Source organism: Corvus cornix, chromosome 12 (genome assembly GCF_000738735.6).
Source record: "Corvus cornix cornix isolate S_Up_H32 chromosome 12, ASM73873v5, whole genome shotgun sequence".
Lineage (NCBI taxonomy): Eukaryota > Metazoa > Chordata > Aves > Passeriformes > Corvidae > Corvus > Corvus cornix.
The window spans coordinates 4,824,139-4,843,908 of NC_046342.1; the positions used below are offsets into that span (position 1 = coordinate 4,824,139).

At 47.3% G+C, this 19,770-nt stretch overlaps 1 protein-coding gene across 8 annotated transcripts in view; it reads left to right on the forward strand.

The window, feature by feature from the left end:
- The window catches only part of LOC104683218 (6-phosphofructo-2-kinase/fructose-2,6-bisphosphatase 4), a 56,236-nt gene that overhangs the window by 4,020 nt on the left and 32,446 nt on the right, over positions 1 to 19,770 (forward strand). For 2 of the 8 annotated variants that reach the window (XM_010389945.4, XM_019280385.3), the window contains exon 1: positions 482 to 560. The exons of 1 other annotated variant lie outside the window; for it this stretch is intronic. In XM_010389945.4, coding sequence (XP_010388247.2) covers positions 497 to 560 — 64 coding nt within the window. In that variant the 5' untranslated portion in view covers positions 482 to 496. 5 more of the 8 variants (XM_039558721.1, XM_010389947.4, XM_039558719.1 and 2 more) reach the window with 5 other exon arrangements.

Genomic DNA, 19,770 nt, shown 5'->3' on the forward strand with positions numbered 1-19,770 from the left:
AAAATCAAACAAAATCTTAACTCTGTTGCTTACGTCGACCATTTTCATCTTAAAGGGGTGATTATTCTGATTTTTCACTAATAAGTGGCTTTAGAGTGATGCTTCCTTAATCTTCCTTCATTTTCAGTTTGGCCCCTCTTTCATCTGCAGTGGTGTTTCCCCCTCCCCAAACTTGTGTTTGCCTATCTCTGCAGGCCAAAGGCAGAAGGTACAGATAACTCTCTCCTGAGCACAGTGCTGCCTCTCCAGCTTCTCACCGCAGCGCAGGATAAGCAGTGTGATGAGATAACAGCTCTGAAGCTTCTACACGCACCCATTTAGTTCATGCCTACCTCAGAGGGACAGCCTAACAAACTTACAAAGCCGTGAGGAAAGGCAACCATGAAAATAACCTGCCCCAACCTGAACAAGATAACAAACACGCTTCGGTATCACCCGAAGGATGGTGCAAGGAACTAGAGGATCTCTGTCATTAAGCTCAAGCTCGTGTCGAGGGATGCTGTGTGTGTCCTCAGGGATGCTGTATGGCAAGGGCAGGGAAAAGCTCCAGCCCAAAGCAGGTGGGTGGCTGTGCCCTGAATGCACGTAGAGGCTGTAATTGCCCCGATTGGCTTCACCTGGGAGCGCTCCGGCTCCCTGGGCGGTGGATGCCAGCCCTGCCTGAGGCTCTTGGGGGAGGGGGTGACTTCTGCTGGGTCAGTGCTGGGGTCGCCTCTGCCTCCGCGGGTGCTTCTGAGCCTGGCTGAGGGCTTGTTGCTGACCATAGCCCCATTCCTCCGGCCACCGCTGATCCCTATCTCCTGCCCCCCGGCTGCATTCACAGCCAGCTCTCCAAAATGGCTACAGCCGCCGCACCTCCCCCGTCTACTTGATTTTTACTTATTTATTGATTTGCTTATTTTTAAATCCGGCTCGTTTTAACAAAACACGAAGCCCTGGGGAGCAGACAGCGGAGGGACGCCTGCGGTCCCGGCAGGGAGCGGGCGATGGGGAGCGCACCGGGGCCGCCGGCTCGGTGCGGTGCGGGCGTTCCGCGGCCGTGCCCGCGCAGAGGTGCGGGAGCCCCGTCCTTCCCCGCGGGCCCCTCCCGCATCCCCCCGGGCGGGGCGGAGCGGAGCGGAGCGGGGGCTCCCGGCGGGGCGGGCGCTGCCCGGGGCCGGTCCCTCCGCCCCGGCCCGCCCCGCGCGGGGCGCGCACACCCGCGGGCAGCTCCGCGGGGCTCCGCGCGGCCCTGCGCCCGTGCGGTCCGTGCCAGCCTCCGCCGGAGCCCAGCCCGCCGCCCATGTGGGGCTGCCGCGGCCGCTGCCCGCAGGGCCGGCGCCACCGAGGTAGGACCCCCGGGACCCCCGCGGGAGCGGGGCTGCGCTGCCGCTTCTCCCCTTCCCGCCCCCGGTTCCCACCCACGGGGCAGCCCCCGAGCGACCCACGCGCGTCAGGGCACGGCTGGAGGGGAAGGTGGTGTTTTCCTGGACCCCCCTGGTCGGGATTTTTCCTCCCAGCTCCACGGAGGAGTGAGGGTGCCCGGCATCTCAGAAAGCTCGGCCGGTGGGAAATGGGAATCGCGGCTTCTGCTGGAACAGCCCAGGGCCAAGGAAGGTTTGGGAGATGTGGCGTGGAAAGAGGGAATCGTAGCGTAGCAGCAGCTGTTTGCTTGCCGAGTTATTTCTGGAGATTGCTTTGCTGTGATGGATTTTTTTTTTTTTAACTGTCTGTAGGAAGGCGGGTTTGCATCTCACTCCTCCAAGCCGTGGTGCTCTCCATTGGCTGAGGACGGGTGTAAACCCAGTGCTTTGGCAAATACTGATCCAACTGGTTAGCTCTTCTTCCCTTATTCCTAAGGGCAACTCCATAAAAAGCACATAATCTGCACCTTTTTTATCTTCCTTCGTGAGATTTGGCTGCTAGCTCATTGGGGCCTTCCTTGGAAAGGGCTGTCTCTCTCTGGGGATCGAGGTCTGGCGTGTTTGTGAGGCACTTTGTGTAATACAAGATGACAGCTGTGACGTAAGTACACCAAAACTTTTGAACATAGCCTCAGTCATGGTTATGTTTGGATATAATTTCCCCCACTTTCCAGGAAAATTGTATTATGTCGGCTGGAAGATAAACCAGGCGCTCCTGCTGCCGAGGGGCAGGATGAGGAGGCAGAGATGGATGGGGCAGTGAGGGGTGTTGTACCCGGGTTTGTTAACGGGACCAGGACCCTGAGCTGCCTGGTGCCACAGAAAACTGGGTGTCATTGGGTGCAGAGTGGCTGCGGCTCCTGCCCAGTGAGTCACAGGATTGCTCTTGTTTACAGCCACCACTTTGCTCCTGCCAGCCTTATTGTAGGCAGCTGCCAGCTTCCTCCATGCCTGACTCCAGCCCAGGGCATGGAAAGGGATTTCAGTAAGGTTGGTGTTGCAGAACCTCTCGGACTAGGAGGGGGACCCCCATTCAGCTGTTGAAACACAGTGATGGCCATTGCTTCGTGGCTGAACTAAAACCCCTTCACTGCTGCTTGGGTCATCCCCACGATGCTTGTGCTGGCATCTTCCATGAGCAGGGATTTGTTGGCTGTGCCAGGGGAATTGGATACTGCCATCACTGCTCTTGACAACACCTGGCTCCTTGTTGGCTCTGTAGCAGGTCCCATGGTGCACGTGTGGCTCTTTGAGATCTGAGGAGGAAAACAAAAAGATGTTAATACCAAAGAAACTCGAAGACTCTTTAAGATTTTTTTGATTTTTAAAGCTGTTAATTCTGAATTAAACTTTTTATATTGGCAAATGCCAGAGAAACTAGTTCATATGAGGCAAAAACATACTAAACCAACTATAACTTGGAGCAATGCCATACAGGGTCGACTGATTTTGTAGTGCTTTTCCTAGAGCTGACAATGGGACTGAATAAATGCCCAGTGTGTTGCAGAGCAGTTTGCAAAGTTTCCAGTAAGTTTGCTTAATGTGACCTTACTCAGTTGTGAGACACTCCCATAATTATGGCTGCAATTAAAGGCAATAACAGCCATTTACATAAGATGCCAGTCCTTTTAAATCGGTGCATCATCTAATGAGAGCATTCATGTAGGGATAGCTGTGCAGGATGAGGCCCCAAAGCTGGGATCATTTTGGGCAGGATTTTGTTTCAGAACTTTCTTGAGGTCATTCGAAGGAAGGATCTGCTATGAAATAGGACATTTTGTTATGAAAATGTACTGATTTATAAATATAACCCTTACCAGTAGCAGGATGTTGTTGAATTGAGTGATTGTAACATTTTATTTTTTTATGTATCATCCATCCCATTAAAAAAAAAAAAAATCAGCTGGGTTGCACCAGTATTTTTCTCAATTTGATTGCGTCAATGTCCCTTCTGCTCTTATGAGTAAGAGATTTGGTAAATCCGACTTGTGGCCAGTATTTAATTGCTGGTGAAGCACTATGGATGTGTTCTGAATGGCTCACTGGACTTGCATGGTTTCCTTGGGGCTTAACCTCTGTGTATGATGCCCACGGATTTTTCCTTGAGATAAATATAAATATTAGACTTGAAGTGCTGGAAAAGATTTGGGGAATGCTTTGGCTTTCTTCTGAAAGAAATGACCTGGTGGAGTATTCCCACCTTCCCACTCCATATGTTTTGTTTCTCTTTTTTTATTTGTTTGCTTTAATTAATTGAATATGGTGTAAACTTGTGGCCCCACACCCTGGACGGGGCTTCTTGGGAAGAGTCACAAGGCCAGTGTGGTAGAAAGGGTAAAAATTCTCAAAATACAAGTGTGGAGGCACCAGCTGTGAGCTTGAGAAATGCAGAGTTCCTGGGTCTGCACTGATTTTCCTCAGAAGCCATTTTTTCTCATTTTAAGAGAAATAATTAGTCTGTTAGCCTTTTCTCACAGGCAGAGTGTTTGGCTTGCAGTGTCTGAGACCGTAAGAGGTTAAGTAATTAAATTGTAAAAGGAAGTAAAAGAGAATAATCAACTCCAAACTCCCTAGTCTGTCTAGTTGGGCTCTCCAGCATCTAAAATTAAGTAATTTAGGTTAATTCTTGATTTCACTTGATTTTTACCAGGCACTCAAAGTGGGGCTGCAGTAGAGAGTAATAAATTTGCTTCATGTTGCTGCACACAGGTTGTTATTTCCAGTGGTGCTGGATTGATTTTGAGCACGGTTTGGTCATGCAGTGGGGCAGTGTCAGGGGCAGTGCTGGCCAGGTGTGCTCTGACAAGGTTCCACGTGGGGCCAGGGTGGCTTATAAACCAGGCTTGTTCCTGGGTGCCTGCCAAAACCTGGCCCCAAGTACTGTAATCACTCACTAATTCTGAATCCAGATCTCCAGACGTACTGAACCTGTTACCTGCTGAGGTACTGACCTGGTGGTGCTGTGTGAAGTAAAATTACAGGATGCTTTGGGTTGGAAGGGACCTTAAAGCTCATCCCATCCCACCCCCTGCCGTGGGCAGGGACACTTTGCACTATCCCAGGTTGCTCGGGTCCCATCCAGCCTGGCCTTGGACAGTTCCAGAGATGGGGCAGCTGCAGCTTCTCTGGGTGACCTGTCCCAGGGCCTCACCATCCTCACAGGCAAGAATTTATTCCTAATATCCCATCTAGCCCCATCCTCTGTCAGTTTAAAGGCATTCCCCCTTGTCCTGCCACTCCAGGCCCTTGTCAAAAGTCCCTTTCCAGCTCTCTTGGAGCCCCTTTAGGCACTGGAAGGTGCTCTGATGTGTCCCAGAGCCTTCTCTTCTCCAAAATCACTCTGATGTGGTGAGCCTGTGAATTTGTGTCCATGCAGAGAAGAAATACTTGGGGGTTTTTTGTGCAAAATATGTCAACTTACCTGTGCTATTACAACAGTGCAGTTTTAAGTGCCTTTAGGGAAGTGTTTTGATTCTGTCAAATTTAGCTCTGATTTGAGAAGCTGGTGAATGGGGGGCTCTCCTGGATGTTGGTGTCTGCAACATTTAAGGGTCTGAAGTAATGCACTGGAATTAATCCTGAAGCCCTGAAGCACAGAGCTGCCATGAATACAAGTGATGAGTCTCTTAATTGCAACTGACTTTTATCCTTGTGATGGATAAAAAGGATGTTTTGCAAATGTTTTATTAATAAAATGGGATGGATTTGTCATGAGTGCCCTTGTAGAAATAATGTGCCTGTTACATTGAAACATGGAATTTAAGGCTGTAATTTCTGCACTTGGGTATCTGAAATGCCTGTATGGCATTAGTTTCCAGGTGATTCAGTATGTTCCTATAATGTTTACGGGCCGTGCACAAGTAGAAAAATGTAGGAAAAGGTAAAAAAAAAAAGTGTGAATAAAGGGTTTTAAGTTCTTGCCTCCTTTTTTGACTCTGAAGATGAGCTAAAGTTGCCCGAACTCCTTCCTGCGGAGCTATTTTTAAAGTTTTCTTCTGTTCCTGCATCGTGGCCTGTCTGTGTGTGGAGCTGGCTTCACACATGTTGTGCCTTGCCCTGGGCACTGCCAGGGGAGCTGTGTGATCCAGGCTCCCTGGCAGCTGTTGTCTCTAAACAAGAGGTACCACAGCCCCCGCCAGCCCCGGATCTGCTGTGGGGTTGGTGCTTGTCACTCGAGTGACTCCTAAAAATGGCTTGGACGTGCTATTCCTGCCTGGCTCGGAAAAGCCACTCGTGGTGCTGCTTCTCTGGAAGTGGATTCCCACGTGAGGGATTTCTCCATGTGCACACAGCAGCAGACTTGGTGAGCTGGCTCAGTGTGAGCTGGCACTGCAGAGGCTCGGTTTGATCCTGCATGTGTTTTAGGTGCCTGAATGGGAAGGTTTCCCTGAGCAGCAAGAAATCCTCATGTCTGGGTTAGGTATGATTTGCCAGGGGATAGTTTAAATCAAAAGATGCAAAGACAAGATATTTGTGGAGGTTTATTAGAGCTAAAAGCTTCTGTATGACTACACCCCCCTTTTTGACATAAGGAGCACAACCACCATGAGCTGTTTTAATGCATCTGAAACGGCCTCTGACCAATGACCACTAACAGTATTTGGGTTTAAGTCTGGCTTTTCCTTCCTTTTATGGTCATATATCCCTGGAAATCTAATTGCTGTTGTTGGTTAATAACAAGCAGCATTTGTTGTCTGTGGGAACCCTGTTGATATCCTTGAGCTGTGCAGCATTTACCTTCTGCATTAAGAAGGGGATAAAAAAAAGAGCTTTGTATTTTTTTTGCTGCTACACATGTGAAAGTGGTTTCCCCAAAACAATGAGGAGGGTTTGTGGCCTCTTGCAATTAGAAACTGTCAGATGGCTTGTGAGAAGAGATGGGCTGATGGGGCAAAGGAGGAGGGGGAGCAGCCCTGTTGCTGCTGAAGTCATTACTCATTTTTTGTGGGAGATCGATCTCGCAGATTCTTCTTTTTTTTTTTTCCCGAGAAATGCTCCATTTGGGGATTGGAGTAGAGCAGCTTAAAAAATCCAAGCAATTCTGGAAGAGATATCTCCCACACATTTATGCCTTGGGGTTTTAACTGATTTTTCTTCCCCAGGCTGGGCCAGTTCCAGGGATTTGGGCTTGTCTGGCATCAGTCTCAGGTCTGATGGGACCAGGTCAAAGCACTGTGTGTACTGGGAGCATTGGCAGGGCACCTGCTCACTCCTGGTAGCCAGTTTTTATTAAAATGTGGAAGACTAATATTTCTGAGACCTCTGTCCTGTGTGAAAGAAGGTTCAGATGTCCCTGGTGGTGAGGGGGTACCTGAGCAGGCACAGAGCAACCCAGGGTGGGGTGTCTGGAGCCAGCAGGCCTGGACAGCTGATGTTTCACTGGAGGTGGTGAGTGTGAGGGCTGGTGTGCTCATTTGCTTCTGATTCCCTTGCTTTGTTTTCTATTTTTGTATCCTGTTTGGCTTTCAATTGATATTTAAATTTTGGAATGTGTTTTTACACATTCTGGTACCAAAGGCTGTCCCTTATGCTGTATGTGATGGAGTATGGCCTTCTGTGCACCTGGATTAGTTTTTTTATAATGTGTTTTCTCTAGAGACAGTTGTGCTGAACCAAAGTTATTTTTTCAAAATATAAAGAGAACTCAGGTGGGCTGCTTTATTTTTTTTTTCTAATAGAAGACTTCTTTACTAATATTATGCTGGAGCCTCACTTGGTGAATGTTTCCCCTTGCAAGAGTTTCATTTGTCGCCTTTCTGCTGTTTAGCCTGTCTGCACTCTGTAAATTTGATTATTTTGGCTGTCATAATTTTATTACTCCTATTAAGCTTCCTCATTTGCACATTGATCCTGTTAGTCTCAGGAAGCTGATAAGCCATCTAGCTCTACTTGCAAAATGCACAGAAAATGAGAAGTCTGCCCTGGAGGCTCTGAATGCTTAGATGCAGGGTGTCTGGCCTGTATTTTTTTCCCCTTCAGTGCTGTTTTAGCCTACCTGACTTCATTGCAGCTTGCCAAATTAAGATGAATTTTTGCTTTATTACAAATTCTGTCATTGGTAGCTTCTGAGAAGCTTTGCTCTGGTTTGCTTGTATTTTTATTTGGATGAATACCCTCTTTTTTCACAGAGCTTAAGAATATTTCCAGCGGCAGCTGGCGTCGCATATGCTGTGGGTTGTTTTCCTCCTTGTGTCAGCGTCAGTTTTCCATGCTGGCTTTCCAGAGGGATTTATTCTTTACTTCCACAAAACCTGCTTTGCTGTTGCTTGTGGGACATGCAGGAGCCCAAGTGTAACTGAGAGGACTTTGGGCCCGTTGCTCTTTGCTCTTGCTTCCACTGCCGTGGGCTTTTCCCTCAGTGACCTACTTGCCCTCTAAGGCAGGCTGGACTATCCCCTGTTGGATCTTTAACTCCTGTCCCCCTTTTTAAAACTTGTTCTGGCTCTCAGTGGAGTCTCGTCCCTCTTATAAGGTGAGGTTGTACCGCCTCTCCCTCAGCCTCCCCTGTCCCAGGGCTGCTGTGGGTGCTTCTCCCTATTTACATGTTCTTTATGTCACTGAAGTGTTTGCAGACCCCTGGTTTGTTCCTGTTCTCCATCACCTCCCTGCACAGTCACTGCTGCTTCCAACGAGTTGTTGCTCTTTCTTTGGTGATGTTCTTCCCCTGCTCCTGATCCAGCGTTTCCTCCTCCTCCCACGGTTTGACCTTGCCTTGCTCTTGTCTCCCTGCGCCCTTTTCCAGGCGTTCACATGGCTTCAACTTCTATTAAGTGCCGATGACTCACAGATTCACTCTACACCTCCGAGGGTTTGTCACCCAGCCCAGTGGCTGTTTTCCTCCTTGCCTTTTTCCTTTTGAGTTCCCCATCAGTCATTCAGTATTTCACGCCCCAAACCCCGGGTGGTGCTTCCCAAGCTCTCTTATCTCTTGTCTTTTAAAGTGCTGCCATCTGATAGGTAGCTCTGTCCCAAAGCCTTCAAGATTTTTTAAAAATCATGCATTTGAATCGCATGCAAATGTTGTGTACTCTTTGTTGTCAGTATATTTCTCCTTTTTCATCTCATCAGACAACTTCCCTAACGCAAGTAGTTAAGTTTTTACCGATGTTTTTCTTTGAAGAGACCAGTCTTGTGGAACTGTACTTCTGAAGTCAGTTGACAGCATTTGGTTTTAAAGATGGTGTAAAGTGTTTTAGTTCCACTCTGAGAAGGCAGCTGCCCTTGTTTTATCTTTTTTTTTTTTTATTTAGCAGCCTAGACCAACTGTTATGAGCAAGTGGGATTCATTCCTAGCTGAGTGACAGGAGAAAGGATGTGTATACACCAGAAATGTTCAAATATCTAATATAAAAGTAGCTGAGCATAATTCATAAGCCTGTCAGCCTGGATAAGGGCTGTCTGTTGTACTTAAAATTGTCAATCCTTTCCTTGTGCTCCTTTTCGTTACATTACTACTCATACCTGCAAACTCAAACTCGGAATTGGGGAGGTTTTCTGATATGCTTATGTGATTGCAAAGGAATAGGGAGTTTTGAGGTGATAGAGGGCTTTCAGACTGCTTAGCAGAGGTTGCTTATAAGCAGGTTCAAGAGGCACAAAGACATCCCCATGGATGCAGGTGTGTTTTTGTTTTTCCTCTCTTTCAAATACTACAGATTAGTCCAGCCTTTGTTTTCCACGGTTATATTATGGATATCAGGTAACTGAAGTGGACTTGCTGCTGTAGCACCCTTGCAGGGAGGTGGGGAGTGTCTGAGGGTGCCCCCAGCACACAGGGGCTGTGCCAGGCTGGACGTGCTGTTGCTGTAGTAACAACATCAGGTACGACCAGAACAACGTGCCGGAATGACTCTCCTCAGCGCCCTTGCCATCTTGGAAACTCGGGATTTTCACTTAACCCCTGGACATGTGAATGTAAATAGGCAATTGGTGCAAATGCTGTGTGTTTTGATGTCCTCTTTCTGCATTTCTTACAAGCACAGGCCCCCTCATGTAAATAGTTTGGAGTCCCTGGTATACAGCAAGAGGGTTTATCTACAAAGGGCTTTTTAACACTGGGTTGTGCTCAGAAAACATGAATAATGGATGCCATCTTTGCTTTATGTTGCATCATAACAGGAAGATTTAAAATGTTGCTCAACTTTGTGATGATGGGAATAGTTTTAAGCAATACCTGGAAGTGCCGCTTGAGGATCTTGCCTGTTTTTCAGGGAAATAATTCCAGTGTTCTCTCAGAGGTAAAGATAGGAGGTGACTGCTTGGACTGGAAGTGTAAAGATTTAGTGATTTGTCCTTCAGATTTAACAAACAGAATTAATGCAGGCTAGCCTTAAATCTTCCCCTTCATGCCAGAGTTAACATAGGAAACTTCCTTGTGTGAAAACAACATCATCTCATCGAAAGGGTTTATCTCCAGACATTAAATTTCTCCCACATTTAAAACAGAGCAATTATTTCTTTTGAAATGTGATAAACAACTAAACGAACATATTTATATACTTAGAAATAATGGAAGTACTGTGAGTGTCCATGCTTTGAGGAATGGTTCACATAAAGATGACAAGAACAGAGTGACAGTGTGGCAAAGTGTGTATTTTTTCAGTTGATACCACTGTGTCTGTGAGTCTCAGTGTTTGCTCTGGGGTTCTCATGCAATCCATGTGTTGGTGAGATGACGTTCTGCTGATAACCTGTATCTCCCCAAGTAACCTTAGATCGCCTGATAGAGTTTATATTCCTGCAATACCACGAGTGAGTTCTGTAGAAAGCCATCCAGGAGTTTATTGGTACAATTCTTACAGTAAAACTTTTGTATGGCTGGTACCTGTTTACTGATGGTTAGGTCGTCATGGTTTGGAAAACACAACCCTGCTGGAATCCAGCCACACATGAACACTGCTGTGAGGGACACCTCATTGCTTTGCATGCACTGTGAATAACTCTGATGATGTTTCAGTAGACAATGAGGAAAATACCATAAATGCAAATTATTGTGAGAATTATCTGTCTCTCCAGCCAAGTGCGTTATGAGGCTCCTGAGTGCCCAAACCATGTCAGATCTTCTGTTGTATCAGATTGATTGTATAAGATGTGTTGATGGTTGTTGGAATAGATGGGAGCTTGTTTTCTTGCTGATTGACATGACATGAACATCTTCTGTTTGGATGAATTATTTTTCTTATCTATGCTAAGGAATATTTTGTTTCAGCTCAAGGAATCTCTTTAGTATCTGTGTTGATCCAGTTTTGTCTGTGTGGAATCTTGGTTGTTGTTTAAATCTACTCCTCAATTAGCACTGAAGAATTTTCTTGTCCTTAGTAGTAGCTCATTCTCATCTAAAGCATGATTACATCTGGGTATTTGTTATCAATCTCTTTGACAGATTGATCTGTAGCCATGAAGTCTAGTAGTAAAATGAACTCTTACAAAATAATTTCTGAAGGTGTGTCTTGCTGAGGGCAGATTCTTGTTTTACTTCTGAATTCTTAATGGCTTTTTGCTTGTCTTTGAGGTAGCAGTCTGCTTCAAGACAACTGGAACATTTTCCCTTTAGGCAGTGATAGGAAGTAAGATATGGAGTGGATGGTGCCAGCAACAAAACTTACCTGTTGCTCAGAAGAAATGAAGGAAGTGCTAGGGCCGTGTATCACAAGGCCTGGTCCTTGTGATTTCAGTTGGTTTGGAATCAAGTCCCAGATGGAAGGACCTGTGGAGATGGTATGGGGAACCTGCTGAACCTGTCATGTGGGATGCTTGAAATTTTTGGGGACTTAGTGGGCTGTTTGTCATTTTTGCTGGGTTGACTCCTGGGACATTACACTCTGGGAAAACAAAAAGGATGGCACTTTGGGTTGAGGAGGGAACCATAGGTGTCCTTGATGAGATGGGAAGTCTTCATTTAAGAAGCTGATGTAGCAAAATGTCCTGAGAGCCTAGACTGAGAAGGTGTGAATCAGTGTATGTCACTCTGCTAACGAAGCGTTGCACCTCTGCCTCGATTGCTCATTGTGCTTGCTAAGCTCTGAACGGGAAGGAACTGGCTCTGTTCTCTGTGGGAAGCTCTGTGAGAAGCTTTTACTTCCAGAGGGATCTCTTGTGCAGGATGACTGTTTCCAAGGCATACTCTGTGTCATCATCCAGGAGATCAGGAACAGCTCAGGGAGGAAGAGAGGTGCTTCTTTTGGTGCAGCTTCCTTTATCTCTGGATTTTCTTGTTAATTGGATAGCAACGCTGGGTTAGTGCCTGGCTTACAGAGGTCACAACATACTGAGCAGAAGGGCATTGTGTTTTAGGCAGGTTGTTAGGGACTTCCACAGGGAGGAAAAACCTGCCAGGCTTGATCTGCCCTTCAGGAATATGGGAATTACCTGGAGGAGAGAGCAGTCTGTTCCCTGCTGAGGTCTCAGTGTAACAAGGGATGTGACAGGACAGGCCAAGTGTCCCAACTGCTCTGCAGTACTTCGGTCATTACAGCAGAAACGGGGTGCAGCTGCAAGTCTTTTCACCATGTAAGAGCACCCAAACAAAGACTTGGTCAAAAAAGCCCATCAGCCCTGTGCCCCACATCAGCTGTGTGGGGAGAGATCTCTCCCATTCCACCTGAAACCCAGTTTTGAAATGCTGGAGCATTGTTACTTGTGAACAGAAAGGGTGAAGCATAGTTGTGTGTTTGGTCGCTGACTCCTCTCATTGGCTTGCAGTGTTGTAACAGCCTCGTGTATATTAGATAGCTGCTGTCCTGGGGTGATGCTTCCAGCTGCACAGATTTTGGCCAATGAAGGACTGCCACCAGCTTGCTGAAGGTATAGTTGACTTTTTTTTTTTTCATTAAAAGAGAAAATTGGTTATAAGTTCAACAGGAATTCTCCTGTCTGCTTTATACAAACACTGGTGTAGTGTAGCAGGCTGCCTGTTAGCTGGTCAGAGCCAACCAATCCCTGTGAAATTGGGAAATTTGGGTGGGTGTCAAAGCTGGCTGTGTAAGATGTGTGTGGCTGAAGGCTGTGCTGGTGTGTGTCCGTATTTCTTGAGTAACAGATGTATGTAATGATCATTGCAATGTCTGTGTTCCTCTGTGTCTCAAGTTGTGCCGAAACAAAGCTGGTGCTGTGCTGGGGGTGATGTCTTTTAGAGTACCTGTAACTGGGTGGCCTCACAGCCCTGTCTCTGCACCTTCTTAAAGGGGGATAAGGATTTAAACTCTGATCTCTCCTCCTCTCACTCTTGCCATATGAGGAAAATGCAGATACCAATGTTAAGATGGAATAATTTAAACTAGTTTCTGTTTGTCGCTTTGAGCTAGAACAGTAACCTGCCAGTTGCAATAGAGAAGGTTTGGATTTAGGTTTTTCCACCTGATTATTGCCAGTTGCATGTGTAGAGGTCAAATACTATGGATTTTGTCAAAGTAAGTAGCTGAGAATGCAGGGTTGAAAAGTATATCTCACGACTTAGTGGAAGGAGAAGTGCTTTAGAGAAATTGAAGTAATAGGTTAATGATGAAATACAATTTGTTGGTGTTTAATATCTAGAAAGAAGTGGGGCTATTTAGTTCTGCATGTGGACTCACTCCTCCCAATATATTTTTTTTTCATTTGGAGGGGAAAATAACTCAGGGCTGGTAGACGGACTTTCCTTCCCTGTAGCTTTCTGTAACCTCTGGCTCTACCTTATGTGCCTAAAAGCCAAGTCCTGATATATTTTACTTCTGCGGAGCTTTGCTATCTCCTGGCACGGCGATCCCGGTGTCACTTGGCTGTGACAATACATTTCGGAAGCGTAACAGGGAATTCCTTTTTCCGGGAGACCTGCTTGGGCACGGGCGGCTCGGCAGGCTTAGAGTCGTTCTGAGCACCGAAACATCAGCACAGGGACGGCCAGCGCCGCTGTCCCCCCGCTCGCCGCTGTCCCCCCGCTCGCCGCTGTCCCCCCGCTCGCCGCTGTCCCCCCGCTCGCCGCTGTCCCCCCGCTCGCCGCTGTCCCCCCGGGCGGTGCCTTTGCTCGCCGCAGCCACCAGGGGGCGCCTGCGCGCCCGCGCAGTGTCCGCGGAGGGGCCAGGGCGCCGCCTGGCGGCCCGGGCGGTGCCGGCCCCGCCGGGAGCCTGAGGGGTGTGCCCGGTGCCCGCGGGGTGTGCCCGGTGTGCCCGGTGCCTGCGAGGTGTGCCCGGTGCCCGCGGGGTGTGCCCGGTGCCCGCGGGGTGTGCCCGGTGCCTGCGAGGTGTGCCCGGTGCCCGCGGGGTGTGCCCGGTGCCCGCGGGGTGTGCCCGGGCCCAGGGCAGCCAGCGGCCGCGCGGAAGGGCTCGGTGATGCGGGAGAGCTGCCGGAACGCTCCGGTGCTGCAGAACCCTCCTGAGTGACCTCTGGCTGTGCCCATGTCTCGGCGTGCCGGCAAATCCCTCCTGGGTCTCGGCTCTCGCTCGCATCCTCCGCGCTGCTCGAGGGCCCGTGGGTGGGTTTGCCGTGAGCTGCGTGTGCCCCGTGTGCTGAGGGCGTGGGCACCTGGGAGACTGGAAAGTCTTATTTCCCTGTTCCAAGTAGCGAGTGTGTGCTGCCAGAGAGATGGTGGAAGGATGGGAAGATGAGATGTTGGGTGGTTTATGGATGTTTTATGGGCTGTCAGACTAAAAAGTGATATCTTTACTAGGGAAATGAGATACATGGAAGTTACTTGTGTGTATTGTGAAACTTGGATTATATGGCTGCCATATGATACAGCGTGTTTATAGATACAAGTTGGGTTTCTGTAGGATCAAGTAGAAACCTTGATTCAGTCTTTTTTATTTCTTCCTGTCTCTAAATAATTACCATTTGCTCTAGGCATTAAACCCTAAGTTTAGGGACAGGAGTCTTGTCAGCCAGTTGTTTCTAAGGAGCGAGTGTAACTTTATCACTTGGCTCAAGCACGTTATTTCCATGCTGCAGTTCATTTTCCAAGAGTGCCCTTCCCCTTGACGTTTTGCCTTGGGAGAGAGGTGGTTTCTCAGGTAAGCCCTCTGCTCAGCATGGCCCTGAGAGCAGATGCTTTGTGTAAAACACAAGGTAAAGGCTTGTTCATGGTTTTCCCTGTAGCAAAGGAAGCTGGGTCTCCAGCTCTTCACCTGCAGCCATCAGCTCTGCTCCTCCAGCCTTTGCATTAAGACAGCAGCTGATGGTAATGAGATTATGCAGAAGGTGAGCTCTGTTATTTATTGGGAATCTAACGAGCAACACTTGTTCTGTCTTTTCCCAGAAACTGAATGTAGTGCCCTTGTAAACTGTGTTATGAAATGAGACCTCAGGAGTGGCGCAAGATATCTGTATTTGCTTTCTCTATGTCCTTGGTCAAATAGCTCATTACTGCACTGAGGTTTAAAAACAAACCACAAAACAACTAACCCTAGAATAAGTTTGATCAATACCATAATCACTTAAGCTTATCCTCAACCGAGCTGAACTTTTTGCCTTACAAAAACAAAGGCTAGCAGGTGTCTCTGCACACCTGTGATGTTATTGCAGACACCTGGACAAACCCTTAACTGAAGTTTTGTGCAGGGGCCACTGGTTTGAATCTACCTGAGCAGAAGAGAATTAATTAACTGGCAGTGTGCCTGGTGCTTTGAGGAGGAGACGTAGAAATGTGGTCCTTCATGCTGCAGACTTCTGAAAAATGCTATTCTTGTATGAACAACATCAGGTCAGTGTTCTTGGCTCGAGGCAGGTGTGTGAGTGGTCTTCCAGTTCTTGTGCAGGGTGTGGATTTGTAGAAAGGAAGTACAAACTTTGTTTCTAGAGACTGGAAGGATTGAATAAGTTTTCTACTTAATTTATGTAAAATAAGCCTGAGAAGTGTGGTTTATAAATTTGCATTCCTGTTAATCTCTTATTTCTGTTAATATTATATCTGTTGTGGACTCTCCTGGCTTTACTGGAGGCACTGTTAGGAAAGCTTGAGGATCTTGGTGTCGCCCTTGCTGTGATCACAGGAGGGTGAGGTGGGGACGTCGTGATGCTGGACTCTACCCTGGAGTCTGTCACCTGTGTGTTGCAACATTCTGTGTGTGCACAGGAGACAGACTTCTGGGACGAACCTGGGACAGAGATTGAACTGTTCCTGCTCACACCTCTTTTGGCAACTGTTGGAAGTAAACACACAGTTGACAGAAGAAACCAAGAAGCTTTTAAGCATTCAAAACCTTTCTCTCTCTGCTTCTTGTTTTCTGAACCTTGGGATGTAACTCCTGTAGCCCCTCTGCTCATGTCAGCTATTGACTCAAAACAAAATCAGGAAGAAAATCTTGGGTAAAAATATAGTGTAGGGCAGCTAGAGTGGAAAATTGGTATTGAAGAGAAGGAAATAACTTGGAGCAGAGGGAAAAGCAGGTCAAGCAAACATGGTTCTGGAAAAACAGTGCTAACTCTCCCAGAGGTGTCTTGCCAAATGTTTCTGAGAACTGATTTTTTGTTATTTAGAAAGGTACATTTTAGTTTGTAATAGAACAGAAAAACCAAAAATGGTCCTCAGGTGATCAGAGTCTGGCTAGTATTAAAAAAGAAAGTATGTGCTGGCCTTCACTTGTGTTTAGGCCAGTGTCATAATAATGGTGTGATTAATAATGGAAATGTGTATTGCACTTCACTACTGTATTTTCAGTGCGTCGTGTTTATTTTCTGTAAAATATATGGTGTTTATTTTCTGTAAAATATATGGATGTAGAGGTGCATATATGTGAAATACTGAGCTTTTTTAGGACTGCTCAGCCCAGTTAATGAAGTGAGTTTCCAAACCAAGCTGTAAAGCTGATAAAGGTGATGTGGAAAGGTGACAGCTGGGTGTCCTGTTTAGTCAAACCACTGCTCTCGCTGCAGCTTCCCAGGGCCATTTGTCAACAGCTTTTTTTGGGAGCCAAATAGGATGTAGGAAACCTATGGTTTATGTTTCTTTGCATCGCTATTAATTTGACCTTCAGGCCAAAACAGAATTTAATTGGAAAAATGTATCACTCAATGCATGACTTAAAACTCACTGCACGCTCCCTGGGCGTGCTATTTTTAGGTTTTGTGTTGTTTTTTGTTTAAAAAAAAAAAGGCTTTTCAGAGGCAGCGTGGTGTTCCCTGCAGCCAGAGCAGCGCAGCAGCAGCACACAGCGGAGTCACCCGCTCGCAGCACGACCCTTGCCCGGGCCGGGTCCTTCCCGCGGGGGTCTCGGTGGCCCCGGGGCTGCTCCCCCGTGCCTGGGGCACCGCGGGGCTGCGGCTTCCCCCGCCGGCCCTGCCCCGGGGGCGGCCCCGGCGCGCCCCGCCCGCCGCCACTGCGGTGGGAGCCGGGAGCGGCCGAGGATGGCGGCGGCACCGGCGGCGCGGGAGCTCACGCAGAACCCGCTGCAGAAGACGTGGGAGCCCTACGACAACGGGCTGCCCGCGGGGCACAGCGCGCAGCGCGGCGGTGAGCGGCGCGGCCGGGCCCGGCAGCCCCGGCACCCTCCCGGGCCGGTCGGGTCGGGCTGCGAGGGGACGGAGCCGAGCCCGGGCGCTCTGGGTCGGTCACTGCCGGGGGCTGCGGGGGCGGCGGTCGCGGGTCCCCCGTGGAGGGTCGAGCCCCGAAGCTGCTGGCTCTGTGCCCGGCGGAAGGCAGGGAAGCTCGGCTGGAAGGAATGTGTTTTCTGGTTGCTTTTGTTGGTGTTTTGCGGGTTTGTTTGGGTTTTTAATTTATTAGACGCTCTGGTGTCAGGGAGCGTTTATATTCAGTATATTCGTCTTAGAGAGAGGCCTAAAAATGTCACTGTGTTCTTGTTTTGGTTGTTGTGTCCCTTTTGGTTTTTTTTTTTTTCCTTTAAGGCCAGTGCTGTATCAGCCCATCTGTTGTATGAGTTAATGACTTCCCGTATTTTGAGGTGCAGCCAACCAAGTCATCAGCCTCCTGAGACTTCGGCTGTGGCGTTTGTAAACCATAGTTCATTAACAAACTTTGCCTCACAGGTTGTTTTTTCCCTCTCTTTCTTTCATTTCCCCCCCTTACTTAAGTAACTGAGGTCCAGTACACGGCAGTTTTGCAGACAAAAGGGGCTTTGTCGTTTGGAAATGTTTGTATTTGTCATGCAAAGAGGCTCTGATGACAGAGCTGAGGCTCTGCCGGTGTGGCAGGAATCCATGGGCTGTAGCCTTGGCTCTCTCTGCTCTTGCTTTGGTCCAGCCCTTGCTAAAAAAAACCCCCAAAAATACCCCCCAAAAACTCGCCCCAAACTCTCTTGTGTGCTGGGCAAGCAGGCAGGAGCGTGTTTCTGTGGGAACTGAGTTACTGCAGCATCTGAACCCATAGTAGGTTGAGATGAGTGCTGAAATAGGAAGAGGGTCAGAAAATGTGTGTAAGTGCTTTTGTAAACATCCTAAGGAGATGACTTAATTTTAGCCTTAATGTGGCATCTCTTTTCCAAACAGAGGAAAATCTGTTATAGCTCTGACACAGATACTGGTTTACAAAAAAATCCCCAAACCCCAACCAAACCCAAGAACAGAATTGCATATGGGTCATGTGTAATTTGATGATGTACAGAGTCTTCTTGGCAGAATTATTTAGCTTCACTTGACTATAAGTTAAAAAATATTTCACATGCCTGTGGGATTTTTTGTAGGACTCTGTAAGTTTAATGCCTAAGACCCCTTATAAATGAAAAAAAAAAACTTTTGCTGGAAAAAGGTTTGCAATTTTTTTCTTTTAATCCTTTTGCAGCCCTACCCATAACAAGTCTGCAGTAATTTGTGCTACATAAGAATTTCAAACAGCCTGCGAAAGAGCAGAAGTTACTCTTCCTTCATAAAACCACCTATCTCGATTCAGCATACTGAGAACACTTTGTAATTTTTCCCATGCAAGTGTGTTGCAGAGCTCTTTTTCCATAAGATTTCCATGTATCTTGTGTTGTCCTGTGTTCTGGTGAGGCAGTGTGAGCTGTGGGTGCTGTAGCTGTGCTGGGCAGCTCAGGATGGACTGCCTAGATGGGTGGTTTGGGGCTGTGTTGGGCTGATGCGTTCCCATTCTCTGCTGCTTCAGGTAACTGTGTCCAATGTTACTGTTCCAAAAATACTAGCTCAAGGTGGAAGTGGTTTTCTTGTCCTTAAATGTAGCCTTACAGTGGAAGAAGTGAAGTTAGTTACTCTGTGTTCTGAGTTTCTTGGCTAAATAAGATGAACTCTTTCAGTCTCCTTTGGTTGGGATTTTTATTTTCTCCTTCATGCTGCTGAACTTTATCCACCTTTAGTCTTTATCCTTCTAGAAGGTGGATGAGCAGAATTGTACACACTGCCAGTTAAGGACTTGGCAGATTTGTCTACGAAAGGACTTCACTGTTCTTAGTGTGATTTTCTGAAAGTTGTAGCAACTACAGTTGTGTGGGGAAGAAGAAATCTGTTGAGCTGTGCCAGGGTTTAGCTGTCCCAGGCCTTTGAAGGGCCAGTTCTTTCAGTCTGTGCATTACAAGGTCTTCAAGGAGGAGTTGTGTCCGTGTGCAGCCTACTGAGCAGGCAGCTTTTACAGCTGGTGGCACTGGTACAGCCAAGGTAGCTGTTCTGATGACCTTCCAAAGTCACACCTGAAGGCACTGAAAGTGCATATTGTTATTAATAGCTGTGGCTTGCCTTTTGTGGTCACTTGTGAAAAGTTTTGTCTGTAAATAGATTGAATTAAAGCTCTTCTTGGCATTGAATGTTGAGATTGCTTTAAGCTCTGAATCAAGCAATGGGCTTATGTAAACATGGACATGAAAAATAAATAGCCAAGTAGGTTCTAGTGAAAGTTGTTTGGGGAGGCCAGCAGAGGATGTTTATAGTGAGAGATAAATAGTGAACTTCCTGTGGTTAAACATTCCCCCACTACCGTTAAATGCCTTGTTTCCCTACAGCTGCTGAAATTTGGTCATTCTAATAATTGTCATTTGCTGTTGGTACAGCAGTAGCAATGCACATCCAAAAAAAAAAAAGTATCAAATTATTATCTGTGCTCTAAAGAACTCTACCCTTTGAGCACATGTTGCTTGTGTGTATTTATGCTCCTAATCCTAGGAACTGAAAATAGGAGAGTGAATGAGGTGAGGATAGTGCCCAAGGAGCAGGATGTGTGATGGGATCATTGCTGTTGGCATCAAAGCTGTAGGAAGCAAATGGTAACCTTGAAGAAGTGGATGACAGAGCAGGTCGGAGCAGCTGGTGGCACAAGGCTGGTCAGGGGACAAATGTGAATTCTGGATCCCTTGTACCAAGGTGATGTTAAAAACTGGTAGTTTGGACAGAAAGAGGAGAGACAAATTAGAAGATAATGGATTTCTTTAGGTCTAGGAGCAGATTCTTTTCAGGAAGAACAGCAGGATGGGGAACTCATCCTTATGGGATGGATGCA